At 49.2% G+C, this 17,034-nt stretch overlaps 2 protein-coding genes across 3 annotated transcripts in view; one reads left to right on the top strand and one right to left on the bottom strand.

The window, feature by feature from the left end:
• Prkcsh (protein kinase C substrate 80K-H) overlaps positions 1-17,034 on the bottom strand; it is an 827,425-nt gene that overhangs the window by 661,319 nt on the left and 149,072 nt on the right. The window lies entirely within an intron of this gene.
• Acp5 (acid phosphatase 5, tartrate resistant) lies at positions 12,064-16,760 on the top strand. Its single transcript, XM_051156080.1, has 4 exons — positions 12,064-12,363; positions 12,552-12,679; positions 14,926-15,271; positions 16,180-16,760. The coding sequence occupies exons 1-4, from the start codon at positions 12,097-12,099 to the stop codon at positions 16,420-16,422; spliced, it is 984 nt and encodes a 327-aa protein (XP_051012037.1). The 5' UTR covers positions 12,064-12,096; the 3' UTR covers positions 16,423-16,760.

Raw genomic sequence — 17,034 nt, 5'->3', positions numbered from 1 at the left:
GTAAACCAAGGTTAAGCAATGTATACCTGCCTACCAAGGAACCCTTCAGTCGGAAGAAGTTAGCCACACCCAAGAAGTCACGAGGAGGAAATAATCCCAGGACTGTACATCAAAAGGGAGGGGACCCACACCGTACCAACAAAATAACAGCAATTAATAAATGCTGCTCATTGGCAACTCCCAACATTAATGATCTCAAGTCCCCAATAAAAAGGCCCAGACTAACAGGCTGGAATAGAAAAAAAAAAGGGCCTGTACTCTTGCTGCATCTAAAAGTACACCTTATCACCAAGGGTAGATATCACCTTAGAGGAAAGGGATGGACAAAGAGATCGCAAGCAAATTGACCCAAGAAGCAATGGGGCAGCCATTTTAATATCTGACACAAATGGACTTCAAACCAAACTAACCAAAAGATACTCATCAATTGAAAAATCCACCAAGAGGATATTGTAATTCTAAACACTTAGGCGCAGATAAGTTTGGAAAGAAGACCCCGCCCAAGTTCATAAAGTAAACACTACTGTGGTAAAGCCACCTATTGACCTACACACTGTGACAGTGGGTGACTCTAGGACACCACTCTCTCCTACAGACAGGACATCCTGACAGCAGCTAAACAGAAAACACAACTGCTGGAGTTCAACTTTCTTCTCAGCCGCTCATGGAACTTTCTCCAAAATTGACCACATGCTTGGACACAAAGCAAGTCTCACCAGAGAGAAGATGACTGAAATAGTAGCATCCGTCCTATGCAGTTACTCACCGTGGATGAAAGCAGGTGCCACCAACAACAGAAGCGCACTGACTCGTGGGAACTGAACGACTTTCTATGAATGAAACTTAATCAAGACAGAAATCAAGAAGGAAATTAAAAAATTTTTAGAGTTGGGTGAAAATACAACATACTAAAATCTATGGGGCACAGTGAAGGTGGTTCTAAGAGGCAAGTTCATAGCACTAAATGCTTACATCAGGGGGAAAAAAAAAAAAAACAACAACAGAGAGGTCTCATATTAGTAAGTTAACAGCACACGGAAAACTCTAGAACAAAAAGAAGAAATGATGCCCCCAAAGTAGATGGCAAGAAATAGCCAAGCTTGGGGCTGAAATCAATGAAATAGAAACAACAACAAAAAATACAAAACACAAAGAACTGATGAAACAAAGCATTTATTCTTTCAGAAAAAATCAGTAAGATTGCCAGGCATGGTGGCACGTGCCTTTAATACCAGTGCTTGGGAGGCAGAGGCAGACGGATCACTGTGAGTTCGAGGCCAGCCTGGTCTACAAAGCAAATCCAAGACATCCAAGGCTACACAGAGAAATTCTGTCTCAAAAAACAAAACACAAACAAAATCAGTAAGATTGACCAACCTTTAGCCAAATTAATTAAAAGACAGAGAGGATCCAAATTAATAAAATTAGAAATGAAAAGAATTACAAAAAAATACAGAAAAAAAAATCCACAGCCAAGGCTACACAGAGAAATCCTGTCTCAAAAAACAAACATGCTTTTAATGCCAGAACTTGGGAGGCAGAGGCAGGTGGATCTCTGTGAGTTCGAGGCCAGCCTGGTCTACAGAGTAAGTCCAGGACAGCCAAGGTGACACAGAGAAACCCTGTCTTGAAAAACCTAAAAAAAAAAAATCCAGAGAATCTTAAGAACATATCTTTTTTTGGTTTTTTGAGACAGGGGCTCTCTGTGGCAGTCTTGGTCACTTTGTAGACCAGGATGGCCTTGAACTCACAGTGATCCACCTGCCTCTGCCTCTTGAGTGCTGGGATTAAAGGCATGTGCCACATGCCTGGCAAATAAGAATCTATTTTTTAAGTCTATATCCTACCTGGGCTGGAGAGATGGCTCAGCAGTCAAGAGCACGGTCTGCTCTTTCAGAGGTCCTGAGTTCAATTCTCAGCAACCACATGGCAGCTCACAACTGTCTGTAACTCCAGTTCCAGAGGATCTGATAGGCTCTCACAGACATACGTTCAAGCAAAACACCAATGCAAATAAAATAAACAATTAAAAAAAAAAAAGTCTATATCCTACCAAACTGGAAAGCCTAAATAAAATGTATTAATATACTATCATATTATATGCTCATATTAATATATTAACTGATATATTAATGTATAAATAGATGTATATGTGTGTACATATGTATGGCCCATCAAAGTTAAATAAAGATCAAATGAACAATGTAAACAGACCCATAACCTTTAGAGAAATAGAAGTAGTAAATGAAAATCTCTCAACCAACAAAGGCCCAGGCCCAGATGGAGTCAGCACAGAATAACTACCAGACCTTCTTGTCCATGAGCATAGGAAATATTTCCATCTTCTGAAGTCTTTTTCAATTTCTGTTTTTCAGTGTCTTAAAGTTTTTGTTATACCAATCTTTTACTTGCTAGGGGATTGGGAAAGGCACTGTTTCCCATTCATTTTTTAGTATTTTGTGATTTGTGTTTAGGAAGGCTATTGATTTTTTGTGTGTTGACTTTCTATTTTGCTACTTTGCTGAAAGTGTTTATCAGCTGTAGGAGTTTTCTGGTAGAATTAACACCAATACTAAGGGCATTTGAGGGGCCATGTGGAAACCTGTTACTGTCCAGGACAGCCAAGGTTACACAGAGAAACCCTTTTTCGGAAAAAGAAAAGAAAAGAAAAAGAAAAATTTGTTTTCAAGCCTGGCATGCTGGCTCACGCCTTTAATCTCACCACTCAGGAGGCAGAAGTAGGTGGATCTCTGGTCTACAAAGCAAGTCCAGGACAGTCAAGGCTACACAGAGAAGTTCTGTCAAGCCGGGCGTGGTGGCGCACGCCTATAATCCCAGCACTCGGGAGGCAGAGGCAGGCGGATCGCTGTGAGTTCGAGGCCAGCCTGGTCTACAAAGTGAGTCCAGGACAGCCAAGACTACACAGAGAAACCCTGTCTCGAAAAACAAAAACAAAACAAAACAAACAGAGAAGCTCTGTCTAACAAAAAACAAGACAAAACCAAAAACCAAATCTATATAAGAAAGTTATCATTCTGAACTTCATCGTGCCAAAGATTGCAGAGTGTGGGGCTGTGGCGGTACTGACTGGTGGGAATTCAGCTGTTGTTATTATTTTCTTTTAAAAACATTTATTTATTATGTATACAGTGCTCTGCCTGCATGTACACCTGCATGCCAGAAGAAGGCATCAGATCACATTACAGATGGTTGTGAGCCACCATGTGGTTGCCGGGAATTGAACTCAGGACCTCTGGAAGAGCAAACAGTGCTCTTAACCGCTGAGCCATCTCTCCAGCCCTCTGTTATTGTTTTCTATACTTATTCTAAGACGGGATCTCACTGTGTAGCCCAGGCCGGCTTCAAACTCATGGAGACCTGCCTATCTTTGCCTCCCAAGCACTGAAATCAAAGGATCAAAGGCACGCACCACCATGCCTGGCCTCTTTCTTTTTTTTTTTTTTTTTTTTTTTTTTTTTTTTTTTGGAGACAGCATGTCAAGTAGCCCAGGTTGGCCTTAGATCAGGAGAGGATAACCTTGATCTCCTGCCTCCCTTTCCTCTACCTACTCCGAGGTAAGATGGCAGCTTACGCCACCGCACCGGGCTTGGCTGGTTCTACTATAGGAAGCGCTTCATCCTGCCTACTACCGTCTAGCACCCAGCGTTTATTCTTTCATTTGAATAAATTTGGATTATCATATTTGATTGCAGTTCCGACGTTGGCCACGTGGGGCAGCAGTGGACAGAGCAAAGCATCAGTTACAGGAACTCCTGCCACTTGGTGGTCCCAGCTCAGCATCCCTAATTTCCCTTTGCCAGGGAAGGAGGAAAGGAGGTAAGGAAAGAGCAGAGGGAAGAGATCAGTCAGTTCAGTGGTAGAGTGGTTGCTTCTCTTGTTCGAGGCCCCGAATTCCATCTCAAATATTGAAGAAAAAAAAAATAAAAACAAATAATGACATCAAAAAACCTGAACAGCCCAGCACTGGGGCAGAGGCTGGGGTAGCAGCAAAGGGATTTTGCATTCCAGAACAGGCAGGCCTATAAGCCAGACTCTGCCTCCACAAAATGAGTATAACTAAATAAACCAAATACATCTTTAGTGATTATCTTCAAGCCTTTAGTTAGAATGAAAACTATCCTGTTGCTTCTATGCCAAGGGGGCGGGCCCTTTTTGTGAATTGAGTCAGGGTGACAAATGGCTGTCATCCCAGCACTTCAGAAGTACAAGCAGGAAGATCAGGGGTTTAGGGCCAGCCTCGGCTACATTGAGGTCAGCCTGGGAACATGGGACTGCATGGGAAAACAAACAAAACACTTCTTGGAATACAGTCAAGCTGCCAGGAGGCAGAAGGAGACTCCAATCGGAGTGGGATGGCTGTCCTTGGCAGTCAACTTGATTGGCAGTCAACTTGATGGGATTTGGACCAAGATGTGACCCCTCTGGATGAACCTATGTTTTCAGGAAGAGTTACCAGAGAGAAGATGCCCTTCTCTCACCTGTATAGGTGGTGCTGTCTTTGCAGGTGGCCCACATCTGGAAACCAACAGCTGCCTGCCTGCTTTCTGCTTCCTGCTTGCCTGCCTGTTTCCTGCCTGCCTGCTTCCTGCTTGCTGCCTGCCTGCCTCCCTCCCTGCCCACTGCCTGCCTGCCCACTGCCTGCTGCCTCCCTGCTGCCTGCCTCCCTGCCTGCCTGCTGCCTGCCCACTGCCTGCCTGCCTGCCCACTGCCCACTGCCTGCCTGCCTCCCTTCCTGCCCACTGCCTGCCTCCTTCCCTGCCTGCCCACTGCCTGCCTCCTTCCCTGCCTGCCCACTGCCTGCCTCTCCTTGCTTTTGAATGCCTGTATTGCTGCCGCGGTCACTGCCACATCTGCCAACCTTCATCGACATTGGAACTGAACTTCCTCCACCTTGCACAAGCCAGTGGTTCCCCAGGCATTCACCACAAGACTGGAACTGCTGAGGCATCCAGCCTCGTGCACTGAGCAGCTGCCAAGTTCTCAGCCTCCCCGTGTGAAACAGCCACTGTTGCAATGCCAAGCCCCTGCCATGTAAAGCCACTCTAGTCTGTTTTTTTGTTTTGGGGGTGTTTGTTTTAAGATTCATTTTTTGCATATGAGTGTTTGGCTGCACGTATACATGTATGCCATGTGCACGCCTGACGTCTGTGAAGGTCAGAAGAGGACATCAGATCCCTTGGGACTGGAGTTTCAGACAGTCGTGAGCCACTATGAACTCTGGCCTTCTGGAAGAACAGCCAATGCTCTTAACCACTGAGCCATCTCTTCAGCCACGAAATCCCCTTAAAGACAGACAGACAGACAGGCAAACACACACACACACACACACACACATACACACACACACACACACACACACACATTCAGTTTTGCTCCTCTGGAGAACCCTGTCTAGCTCGTGAGGAAGTTGAGAGCACCCAAGTAGACTGCACATTCAGGCTTAATGGAGGATGAAGAGAACCGAGTGTTCAAAAGGCTTTTTATCCTGTCATGTCTTGACATGTGTGGGCTCCTGATAGAGGGTGTAGGCGCTGCCAGAGATAGCACAGAGAAAGAAAGTGTGGAGTGCTGTGGTGCATCCCTGTAACCCCAGCACTCAGAAGAGGGAGCCAGGAGGACCAGAAGGAGGTTGTTCTTAGCTGCACAACGTTCCAGACTAGCCTGGGCTATGTGGAACCCTGTCTCCAATGCCAACAGACAACAAAGAAACAGAACCCACAAGGCAGAAAAGGTTACTGTAAGGCAGAGCCACACAGGTGGGGAGGCGAGAAAAAGAAGATAAATACATTTGGCGATGGTCAGGCAGTGATAACGTCCTGCAGACAGGCTAAAGCAAGAGGATACGTCTGGAGACTCGGGTGTGGCTCTGTAGTAGATCATGAGACCCTGGATTTCACAGCCAGCATTGGGTGAAAAAAAAAAAAGGCAAGTCAAGGGAGTGAGAATACAGGAACTCAGGAGCCCCAGTGGAAGAAGGAAGAGCCTTCAAGTAAGAGGAACATTGAGGGGGAAAAAGCCCTGAGGTCAAAGGCAGAGTCAGCGACTCTCTAGGAAAGGTGAGGAGTCAGAAGAGCTGGGATGGGAGGACAGTGGGGGGGGAGGGCTGGAGGAGGGGAGGGAGCAGACACAGGACCAGCTGGAGAGGAACTCCAGCAAAGGGCTGACATCTGGGGCTGAGGTTGCTGTGGGAAAATTAGGTGGGGGAGCCAGCATAGTTGACTTCCTGTGGTTCTGGCACTAGGGAGGTGGAGACAGGAAGATCAGGAGTTCAAGGCCAGCCTCAGCTGTAGTGAGTTTAAATCTAATTCAGGTCACTAAAGTTAAAAACAAAAGACACTTATGAAATGGCACCCTGTTTTTCTCTGAAGGCAAATCAAAGCAGAGAAAAATGAATAGACACAGAGCTGGGGCATGGTGGAGCATACCTATTGTCTCAGCTACTTGGGAGGCTGAGGCAGGAGGATGGCTCCAGGCCAGGTGTTCCAGGGAAGCCTGGACTAGCAACATAGCAAATCCTAAGCTCAAAAAACACAAATAAAAAGTATTAAAAAAATCCAATAAGCAGAGCGGAAGGTGGTGGCACATGTCTTTGATCCCAGCACTTGAGAGGCAGGCAGAGCTCTGTAAATTTGAGGTTAGCCTGATCTACATAGTGAGTTCCTGTAATGCTGCCCCCCCAAAAAAGAAAAGAGAACAAAACAAATGAAGAACAAACAAGCTGTGGTGACACCTAGCAGTGACACCAGTGCTCCACGGGACCAGGAGTTCCCCGTCATTCTTAACTTCACAGGAAGTTGGAGGCCAGCCTGGTCTCCACCAGACCTTTCCTCAAAATAAGTAAATAAGACCTCGGTTTTTATGTCACTATGCACAAACCTTCAGTATGTCTGTAGATGTTACCTGCTTTCCACAGGTGTCCCTTTGATGATCTCGAATATTCACTGTATTCAGTCTCCACAGCTCTTTGGTCTCCTCAAGCTCTGAACTGTTTATTTATCTATTTATATCTGTTTATGCAGGCTCCAGCTCTGTGGCTGAGGTTGGCCTGGAGCTCATGGTCCTCCGGCTTCTGCCTTCCTAGGGCTGGAATCATGGGTGTGGCCTCCTTGCCCAGCTTGATCTATGCCCATTGGCTTAATTTCACTTCATCATTGCATGCGCAGTGCGCGTACCCACAAGTAGGAGGCTTCCACCATGTCTGCCAGCAAGTACTTTTTACACACTGAACTCCCTCCCCAGCCTTCCCTCATGTTTTTCTCACCTGTGGCAGCTGTGGAGTTCAAGGAGAAGGATGGGGGTGAGGGTGGAGGGTGTGTGTGTGCTCAGACGCTAACTCAAAGCCACATGACATCACGGGGACATCAAAATGTTGATCCCTCAATCAGCTCCTTATCAAGTTACCTGTTTGTCATACAGTCTATACTTTTTTCTTCAGGTCAATGAGACCAGACCACACTCAAAAATGGAGGGAGGATGGAGAGGGTTTCCACTGTGTGGGAGGGGCTTGTTTATGCTTAGGTTTTTAAGTATTTTAATTAGCATTAGCACTTGGGAGGCAGAGGCAGGCAGATCGCTGTGAGTCTGAGGCCAGCCTGGTCTACAAAGTGAGTCCAGGACAGCCAAGGCTACACAGAGAGACCCTGTCTCGAAAAACTAAAAAAACAATAACAAAAAAACCATTTCATACTTATAAAATATAGTACATATTAAAATATAATGTATTTATATTATTTTATAGTATTTGTTTGTTGGTTTTGGTTTTTTCCGAAACAGGGTTTCTCTATGTAGCGGACTCGCTTTGTAGACCAGGCTGGCCTCAAACTCACAGTGATCCGCCTGCCTCTGCCTCCCGAGTGCTGGGATTAAAGGCGTGCGCCACCATACCCAGCTTCATTCTGACAGTTTTACATGCACATTATATATTTTGATTACAGTCAACCCCATCACCTTCTCTTGTCCCTTCGCTCTTACCCCGGCCTCGTCCCAACAGGGCGTTTATTTAACCCCTTTCTACTTCAAAATTTAAAAAAAAATGTAATATTGTGTGTGCATGGTATATGTGTGGGCACACATGTATGCTATGGAAAGACCGTGGAGGTCAGCTAGGGATAGTGGCACACACCTCTATCCCAGCACTTTAGAAGCTGAGGCAGGCATATCTCTGGGAGTTCAAGGCCAGCCTGGTCTACATATCTAGTTCTGGGACAGCTACACAGTGAGACACTGTCTCAAAAAGACAAAAGATGAGCAACAACAAAGCAAAAGTGTGGAGCTCAAAGGACACCTCTGTGCAGTTGGTCTCTCTTTTCACTTAGATGTTATACCAGGGACCAAAATCAGGTTCCAGGCTCTGTTTCAGAGCCTTTTCTAGACTCTTTGACTTTTATGTGTTTCTGTGAGTGTGGGTGTATGTAGGTGTGTGTGTGCCTGTGGGTGTGTAAGTCTGTGCATGTGGGTGTGTAAGTGTGTAGGTGTGTGCATGTGGGCATAGATGTATGTATGTGAGAGAGTGTGTGTGTGTGTGTATGTGGGCATCCCAATGGGTTTCATTAGGCTTGCTTTCAGCAGCACAGATACCTTGTCAGTGGCTATGCCACTGAAGAAATTCTCCGTTCTCCAGCAGCTGTTACCTACCTTCAGGTCCTCTAGGCTTGTGCAGATCTGTTTTTTCACTTGTGTGTGTGCCTGTGTGAGTATATATGCACATAAGTGCAGGTGCCTTCAGGGGCCAGCAGAGGGCACCAGTTGACCTGGAGCTGAAGTTAGTTGTAAGCTGCCTCCTAGGAAGGAGTCCTGGAAACCCAGCCTAGTGCTCTTCACGTACAATCGTAACCACTGAGGTATCTTTCTGGCCCCTGGAATTATGTTCTTTTTCTCGGGAATTCATTTTTGGGAAAGGTTTGTGTGTGTGTGTGTGTGTGTGTGTGTGTGTGTGTGTGTGTGTGTGTGTGTGTGTGTGTGTTTTGTTGTTGTTGTTTGTTTGTTTTTTTTAAAGACGCTTTAGTCCAGGCTGACCTAGGACTCCCTACTTAGTAGAGTTGTCTCAAACTCACTGCAATCCTCTTGCCTCAGCCTTGTCAGTGCTTGGGTTTACAGATGTGGTCTACCACACCAGGACTTGTAACATCTTTATTACATTTATTTACTTATTTATTATTGGGAGTGCAATATCATATGTGGAGGTCAGAGGGCAACCTTTCCGAGTTGGTCTCTCCTTCCACCTTGTGGGTCCCAGGACGTAACTCAGGTTTTCAGGGCTTGACAGAAAATGCCATTACCTTCTGAGCTATAGCGAAGGCCCACTGCCAGGCTTTATTCTTTGGAATTCTCTTGTTGTTTGGGTTTTGTTTTTGTTTTGTGCTTAGAGATAGGGTTTTTCTGTGTAGCCTTGGCTATCCTGGAACTTGCTATTTAGATAAAACAGACTTTGACCTCACGGAGATCTGTCCCTCAAGTGCTAGGATTAAAGAAGAGAGCCACCACGCAGGCCCAGCTTTGTTCTTTGGAATTCTAAAGACAACTTGACTCTTCTCCCCTGGAACTTACTTTTACGCTTGAAGTTACTATGGAGCTGAGATTTAGCATGAACTCCTGACCTCTCGTCCTATATGGCATAGGATTACAGGTGTGTGCACCTGGTTTATACCGACCTCGGTTTGGGACCCAGGGCTTTGTACGTGTTGGCAAGCACTCTATCAACTGAGCCCCCCCTCCCCCCCCCCCCAGCCTCCCCGCTAATGTTCTTGTTTGAAAGAACAGGAAAGACCTGCGGTGTGCACGGAAGAGGCTGGCTCTGCTCCGCCCCTCTGGGTCCCACTCTGTAGGTCGCCAAGGGCTGTTTTACAGGTGGCTGTTATCTGGCACGTGTAGGCGCCCAATCCGACCCCCAGCCCGCTGCTGAGGATGGAACCAGAGCCTCTGACCTGCCACCCTAGCCCCTTCTCATCCATTTTAAAAACCCGGGAACCGATTAGAGACATCACGCTAGCTAGGGAGCTGGACCTCCCTAGCGCGGCCACCAGAGGCTGTGGGCACCCCAAAAGTCGAAGGCAGATGGTACTGAAACCAAGTCTGAGGACATCCTCCTCCCCTGGGACTCTGAACCCTGGAGGTGAACGCCAGGTAGTGGCTGAGGCAGGATTGGGGCGGGGAAACCGAGGCACCCGCCCTCTGCAACCTTGGACTCACTTAGGCTGGCGGGGAAGTTGTGGGCAAAGGCTGTCCGGCGCTGCCTCTTCACAACTAGTGCATGCCTGAGCGACCCGCCAGCGGATCCTCAGCTCAGTTAGGTTGTCCTGGATCCTGGTACCACTGCCAAGGTGAGACCCGCCGGGCCAGGTCCTTAGTTCTGTCTCCCACGGGGGGAGGGGTCTCTGTCTGTTCAGGTTTCCCACTTCCTTCCTGTTTGCCTCTGAGAGGTGCGACGGTGGGGGGGGGGGGGGGGGGGGGTAGATACACAGCAAGTCCTTCCTTCGCTGGGTGACCTGCGGTGAGTCGCTGATCCTCTCTGATCCTTTATGCCAAGCACTGAAAAGGATTCCGGGATCTGCGCTTGCAGAGACCGAACGGATTGGTGGTGAATGTTGAGGGAACGGATCTGAGAGAGTGGGCGCTGTGTGAAGGTCAGGAAAGAGGTGACGAGGTGAGACGCTGGCCACATCTACTACAGTGCTGGGCTACTGCTGAGGGTGCCGGGGTCAGAAGGCTGTAGCCACGTGGTGTGTCCCTTCTGGAAATTCCTCAGGCTGGAAGGGGGGTTGGGAGGCTAGGGAAAAGTGTAGACAGAACTTCCTGGAAAATGCAGTCTCCGCTGCTGTTTATGGGGCGAGGGGAGGGGGGTGTGTGTGGGGGCGGGGCACACAGCCCCACACTTGAATGAGTCTAAATACACAACTTGCATCAGAGATACAGCAGGACTCGTGCACAAAACACAGATGGGACGGGGGTCTGTTACAATGGGTGCCACAGCAGAATTCAGACCGGTAATTCCCCTACTCGAAGGAGGTGACTCAGGAGTTCAAGGTCATCCTTGGCTACATAGGGAGTTTAGGGTCAGCCTGGGCTTCTTGAGACACTTATCACAAAACAAAACGACCAGAAAGAAAGAGAGAAAGAAAGAAAGAAAGAATTGGAGCGTATGTAAGAGACAAGCCACTGAGGTTGCTTGGGACCAGAACTCCCATGCTAGAGCGGAAGCACCCACTCAGCCTGGCTCGACTGCACACACACAAAAAAAGTGACAGCCAGCCAGTTACAGGCGGCCAAGCGTGTAAGAACACAGATGTTCAGGTTCAGGTCCAGAGCAGCCTCAGCAGTAGTGTACAGATAAAGAAACAAGGCCACGGACAGATGCCCAGCACACATGCCATCAGACTCTGGCATGCGTCCCCGGCCCCCGTCACCTCCTGGGCAGTGCTAGCTTCCAAACCTGCCTCAGCCTGGCTGGATGCCCCTCACCCCAGCCCCATGTCCAGTTCTGGGGAAGTCCAGTGCTCACATGACCCAAGGGGAGGGCCTCTGGACAGTCCTCGGAGAAAATGCATCATCTTTCCTAATGATGCACTTCCGCCCCAGGGAATAAAGACTCAGAGATCGCCGGTTCTGTTCCAGGAGTTTGGTTGCCTCCTGCAGCCACTCACTGACCGCCTGTGTTTCCTCCAGGGTGAGTGAGGAGGGTGGTGGAAGAGGCCTGTGGGGCCACCCTTCCCTAGGTCCCCAGCTCCAGGGCCAATTGCTGCCGGTGTGGAACTGATAGCTTTAGATGGCTAGTCAGAGATAGAGACACACACAGAAAGAGAGAGTCTTTCTCTGTGTCTGTCTGTGTCTGTGTCTGTATCATGTAGCCTAGTTAGCTTCAAACTTTCTGTTTCCATTTCCCAAACTCCCTTTGTAGCTGAGGCTGGCCTTGAACTTCTGGTCCCATTGCTCCACCTCTCAAGTGCCCGAGTTTATAGGCGTGCACCATCATACCGGGCTCAGCCGCCTCCTCTTTCCTTGAAGCAGGCATGGTGGGTTCTCAGGGCCTTGCTCTCTGTCCTTCCCCAGGGACTCCAGACTTTGTCTCTCCCCTCGAAGATGGATGGATGGAGGGTGCTGCTGGGCCTGCAAATCATGGTACTCCCACTCCTGGCTCACTATACAGCCCCCACTTCCACTCTGAGATTCGTGGCTGTGGGTGACTGGGGAGGGGTCCCCAATGCCCCATTCCACACAGCCCGGGAAATGGCCAACGCTAAAGAAATCGCCAGAACCGTGCAGATTATGGGTGCTGACTTTATCATGTCCCTGGGAGACAATTTCTACTTCACAGGCGTGCATGATGCCAACGACAAAAGGTTCCAGGTATGTGCTCAGCAGGGCCAGAGATGACAGCCACCCTGGAGCTGTCCCCTGGGGAAGGCGGTGGGCAGAAGGGCTCCTACAGGTACTCTGGACATCCAGTGGTCCCCTGGCCCATGGTCTCTAATTTGGTGGGAGCAAAAGGTTGGCTGTTGACCTCAGCAGAGGGGTGCCCTTTCTCTCTGTCACAGGAGACCTTTGAGGATGTGTTTTCCGACCGTGCCCTCCGCAATGTCCCCTGGTACGTGCTGGCTGGAAACCATGACCACCTTGGCAATATCTCAGCACAAATTGCCTACTCCAAGGTCTCCAGGCGCTGGTAAGCTTTCCTTCTTGCCCGGAAGAGACTCTCGCTCAGGGCCAAAGAGACCCTTTGGCTTTTGGGAGAGTGGTGTTTTTTTGTTTTTTGTTTTGTAATTGTGTCGGGGAGGGGGCCACAGCACACCTGTGCAGGCCAGAGAACTTGTGCAAATCAGCTCTCTCCTTCTACTGTGCGGTTTTTAGGGCTGGGGTTTAGTTTGTTAGGTGGCAGGCACTGTACTCGCTGAACCATGGCACTTTCCTCAGAACCTCTGTTTTGGTGAGACGGCTTGTTGCATAGCCTGCGCTGGCCTTGGACTGGCTATGTAGCCGAGGGTAGTCTTGAGCTCCCGGTCCTGTGTCCTGTCCCTGACTCCCAAGGGATAGGATTTCAGACTTGTACCACACTCAGCTGTTTGGTTTGGTTTGGTTGGTTTTGTTTTTGAGGTGGGATGTTGCTATGTAGTCCAGGCTGGCCTCAAAACTAAGATGTTCTTGCCTCCGCCTCTCAAGTATTGAGGTGACTGACATGTGCCACTGTGCCTACCCAAAGAAGCCTTTCCAGGATGAGGAGCCTGCTCAGGCAGGAAAGCACTTGCTAAGCAAACACAGGACCTGAGTTCAAATCACAGAATCTGTGTTGAAATCTCAGTGCTGGGGAGGCAGAGGCAGGAGGATCCTGCGGCTCAGTGGTTAGCTAGCTTAGCTGACTCTGTGAGCTCCCCCCCAAAAGCTCAGTGAGATATCCTGTGTCATAAAGCAAGGTTGGGGGAGACGTAGTGAGATGGCCCGTGAGTAAAAAGCACTTGCCTTACAAGCCCGAGGACCTGAGTGTGATCCTCGCAACCCATCGTGAGAAGAGAAGCGGCGCACGCCTGTAATCCCAGCACTCAGGGAGGCAGAGGCAAGTGGGTCGCTGTGAGTTCGAGGCCAGCTTGGTCTACAAAGTGAGTCCAGGACTGCCAGGGATACACAGAGAAATTCTGTCTTGAAAAACCAAAAAACAAAACAAAACAAAAACAAAGCAAAACAGAAAAAAAAAAAAAAAAAGGAAGTGGCGTGGTAGGTAGGGGAGACAAGAGGATCAATAGGGCTTGTTGGTTTCCAGGCTAGCCAGAAAAAGCAAAGTGAGCTCCAGAGTGAAGGAGAGGCCTTGCCTCAAAGGAACAAGGTGGAGGGTGATAGGGAACACTCAGGCGCCGCTGTGGCTTCCATGAATGCAGGAGTGTAGGCATCCCCACCACACACGAGAAACACACCAAAAAAGTCAAGTCTTGAGGAACACCATCTGAAACTGACCCTGACTTCTATACACACATGCAAACATAAATATATGAGAACACACACACACAAACAAAAATTTAAAAAAGAGAGCCGGGTGTGGTGGTGCACGCCTTTAATCCCAGCACTCAGGAGGCAGAGGCAGGTGGGTCTCTGTGAGTTCAGGGCCAGCCTGGTCTACAGAGTGAGTCCAGGACAGCCAAGGCTACACAGAGAAATCCTGTCTCGGAAAACAAAACAAAAAGAGGTCCTTTGCCTCTGGATTTGTTTTCCAGTGCCCGTATGGCAGCTCATAACCATCTGTAACTCCAGTCCCAGGGATAGTTTTCTGGCCTCCACGGGCATTACTGCTTGCACATAGTGCACAGATACACATTTGGGCACACAAACATTTGAGAATATAAAGTAAAAAAATATATATTTGAGACAGGGTTTCTCTGTGTAGCCTTGGCTGTCCTGGACTCACTTTGTAGACCAGGCTGACCTCCAACTCACAGTAATCTGCCTGCCTTTGCCTCCCCAGTGCTGGGATTAAAGGCGTGTGCCACCACACCAGCCTAAAAATATTTTTTTGCAAGACAAGAGTCTCCCTGTGTAGCCTTGGCTGTCCTGGACTCGATTTGTAGACCAGGTTAGCCTCAAACTCACAGTGATCTGCCTGCCTCTGCCTCCCAAGGTGTGTGCCACCAATACCAGGTGCAAAAAATGCTTTTAAGATTAAAAAAAAATAGCTGGAAGGTAGTGCCGCACACCTTTAATCCCAGCACTTGGGAAGCAGAGGCAGGTGGATCTCTGGAGTTCGAAGCCAGTCTGGTCTACAAAGCCAGTCCAGGACAGCCAGGGAGACACAGAGAAACCCTGTCTCAAAACAAACAAACAAAAGATTTAAAAAAATAAATAAAAAGCAGGAGGTCCTTTGTCCAGAGCCAGCCTTCGTGTGTTTCTGTCTGAAATGTTTACCGGGAACTTCCGTTCTCTCCACAGGAACTTCCCCAGCCCTTACTACCGTTTGCACTTCAAAATCCCACGGACGAACACAACTGTGGCCATCTTCATGCTGGACACGGTGCTGCTGTGCGGGAATTCTGATGACTTTGTCAGTCAGCAGCCCAAAATGCCCCGAGACCTGGGAGTGGCCCGTACTCAGCTGTCCTGGCTCAAGAAGCAGTTGGCAGCAGCCAAGGAGGACTACGTTTTGGTGGCCGGCCATTACCCGATCTGGTCCATAGCTGAGCACGGACCCACCCGATGCCTAGTCAAAAACTTGCGGCCGCTGTTGGCCACATACGGGGTCACTGCCTACCTGTGCGGGCACGACCACAACTTGCAGGTGAGGGCTCTGGGGATGGGATAGGAATGTGGCAAGGAGGTTTTTCTATACCGGAAGGTGCCACATGGCTGAACTCCTGTCCAGAAAGGAGGCCTCTGGTATCTCTCGAAACATCAATATCCTCCCTCAAGTTATAACGCCAAAGGGCCGCGACTCGCCGGGCGGTGGTGGTGCACGCCTTTAATCCCAGCACTCGGGAGGCAGAGGCAGGTGGATCGCTGTGAGTTCGAGGTCATCCTGGTCTACAAAGTGAGTCCAGGACAGGCAAGGCTAACACAGAAAAACCCTGTCTCGAAAAACCAAAAAAAAAAAAAAGAGGTGGGGGGCCGTGACTCAATAGCAGACTAGAGTGGACTGGAGTCCTCCATTGGCCAGCTGTGAGCTCACTGCCTAGAATCCTGCAAGTGAGGGGCTGGGGGCGTGGCTTAGTGCTAGAGCCCCTGCCTAGAATCCCACAAGTGAGGGGCTGGGGCGTGGCTTAGTGCTAGAGCCCCTGCCTAGAATCTCACAAGTGAGGGGCTGGGGGCGTGGTTTAGTGCTAGAACCCCTGCCTACAATGCCCCAGTGAGGCCTGAGGCTGGGACACAGTAGAGTGCCTGTCTACCAAGCAGGAAGCTATGGATTCCATCCTCAGCACTGCCCCCACAGACACACACAAAAAGGGCGGGGGGGACGGAGGAGGGCCCTAAGTGCAAAAGCAATTCCCAGCTGTGCCTGTGACATAGGATTACCCACTCCTGCAGATGGGACACTGAAGCAGAGAGAGAGGTCAGCCACCTACCTCTTGCTTAAGGTAGCTCTGTAGTCACCAGTAGACCTATTCCCACAGTTGAGGTAGATCTAGGAGAAGCCCTGGTCATCCCTTAGCCCGAGCTGGCTGACCAACCTTGCATCTTGTGCACCCCTAGTATCTTCAGGATGAGAACGGCGTGGGCTATGTGCTGAGTGGGGCCGGCAACTTCATGGACCCCTCGGTGAGACATCAACGCAAGGTCCCCAACGGCTACTTGCGCTTTCACTATGGAGCTGAGGACTCCCTGGGCGGCTTCACGTACGTGGAGATAAGCCCCAAAGAAATGAGTATCACCTACGTGGAAGCTTCTGGAAAATCACTCTTCAAGACCAGCCTCCCCAGGCGACGCAGACTCTGAACATCTAGAACCGTCCTGCTTGCCTCCTAATGGGTCTAATAAGGCAGGAAGCGTCTGCAAGCATGGTGGGTGGACCCTAGGAGGACCTCATCCACAGGCAACTATTTCTCTGGCCCCTGGTGCTCTGGCAGAGTGGGAAGGGAGCCACAGAGGCTTCTGTGTAGGAAAGAAGTATGCGCTCACCGACTCGCCCCACCCCACAGCCAGGCTCACCCCCGAGGTTTTTGGGTAGAGCTTTCATGGAGTGGGGCATTCTTCTGAACCAAGCATCTTACTGCCACTGCTATTCAATAAAAGAATCGTTGTCGAGGCTGCGCTTGTCTCCCAGATGTGTGCGTCCTCGGGGTTACAACGCATGCGTTGCCTCAAACTCACAGAGATCCCCTTGTCCCTGCCTCCTGCTTGCTGGGATTAAAAGGCATGCGACACCAAGCCCAGCTTTTTATATTGTTTTGTTTTTCAAGACAGGATTTCTTTGTTGTAGCCCTGGGTGTCTTGGAACTTGCTCTGTAGACCATGCTAGCTTTGAATTTACAGAGATCCACCTGCCTCTGCCTCTCGAGTGCTGGGATTATAGGTGTGCACCACCATGCCTGGCTGCAGATGTGATTT

This window comes from Acomys russatus, chromosome 14 (genome assembly GCF_903995435.1).
Source record: "Acomys russatus chromosome 14, mAcoRus1.1, whole genome shotgun sequence".
NCBI lineage: Eukaryota > Metazoa > Chordata > Mammalia > Rodentia > Muridae > Acomys > Acomys russatus.
Note: the sequence above shows the minus strand (reverse complement) of the source record. Positions and strands in the feature narration are given on the sequence as shown.

Coding starts and splice junctions, on each gene's coding strand:
- Acp5 (XM_051156080.1), top strand. CDS start 12,097: ATGGATGGATGGAGGGTGCTGCTGGGCCTGCAAATCATGGTACTCCCA. Junction 12,680..14,925: donor TCCAAGGTCTCCAGGCGCTG/GTAAGCTTTCCT, acceptor TTCTCTCCACAG/GAACTTCCCCAGCCCTTACT. Junction 15,272..16,179: donor GGCACGACCACAACTTGCAG/GTGAGGGCTCTG, acceptor GTGCACCCCTAG/TATCTTCAGGATGAGAACGG.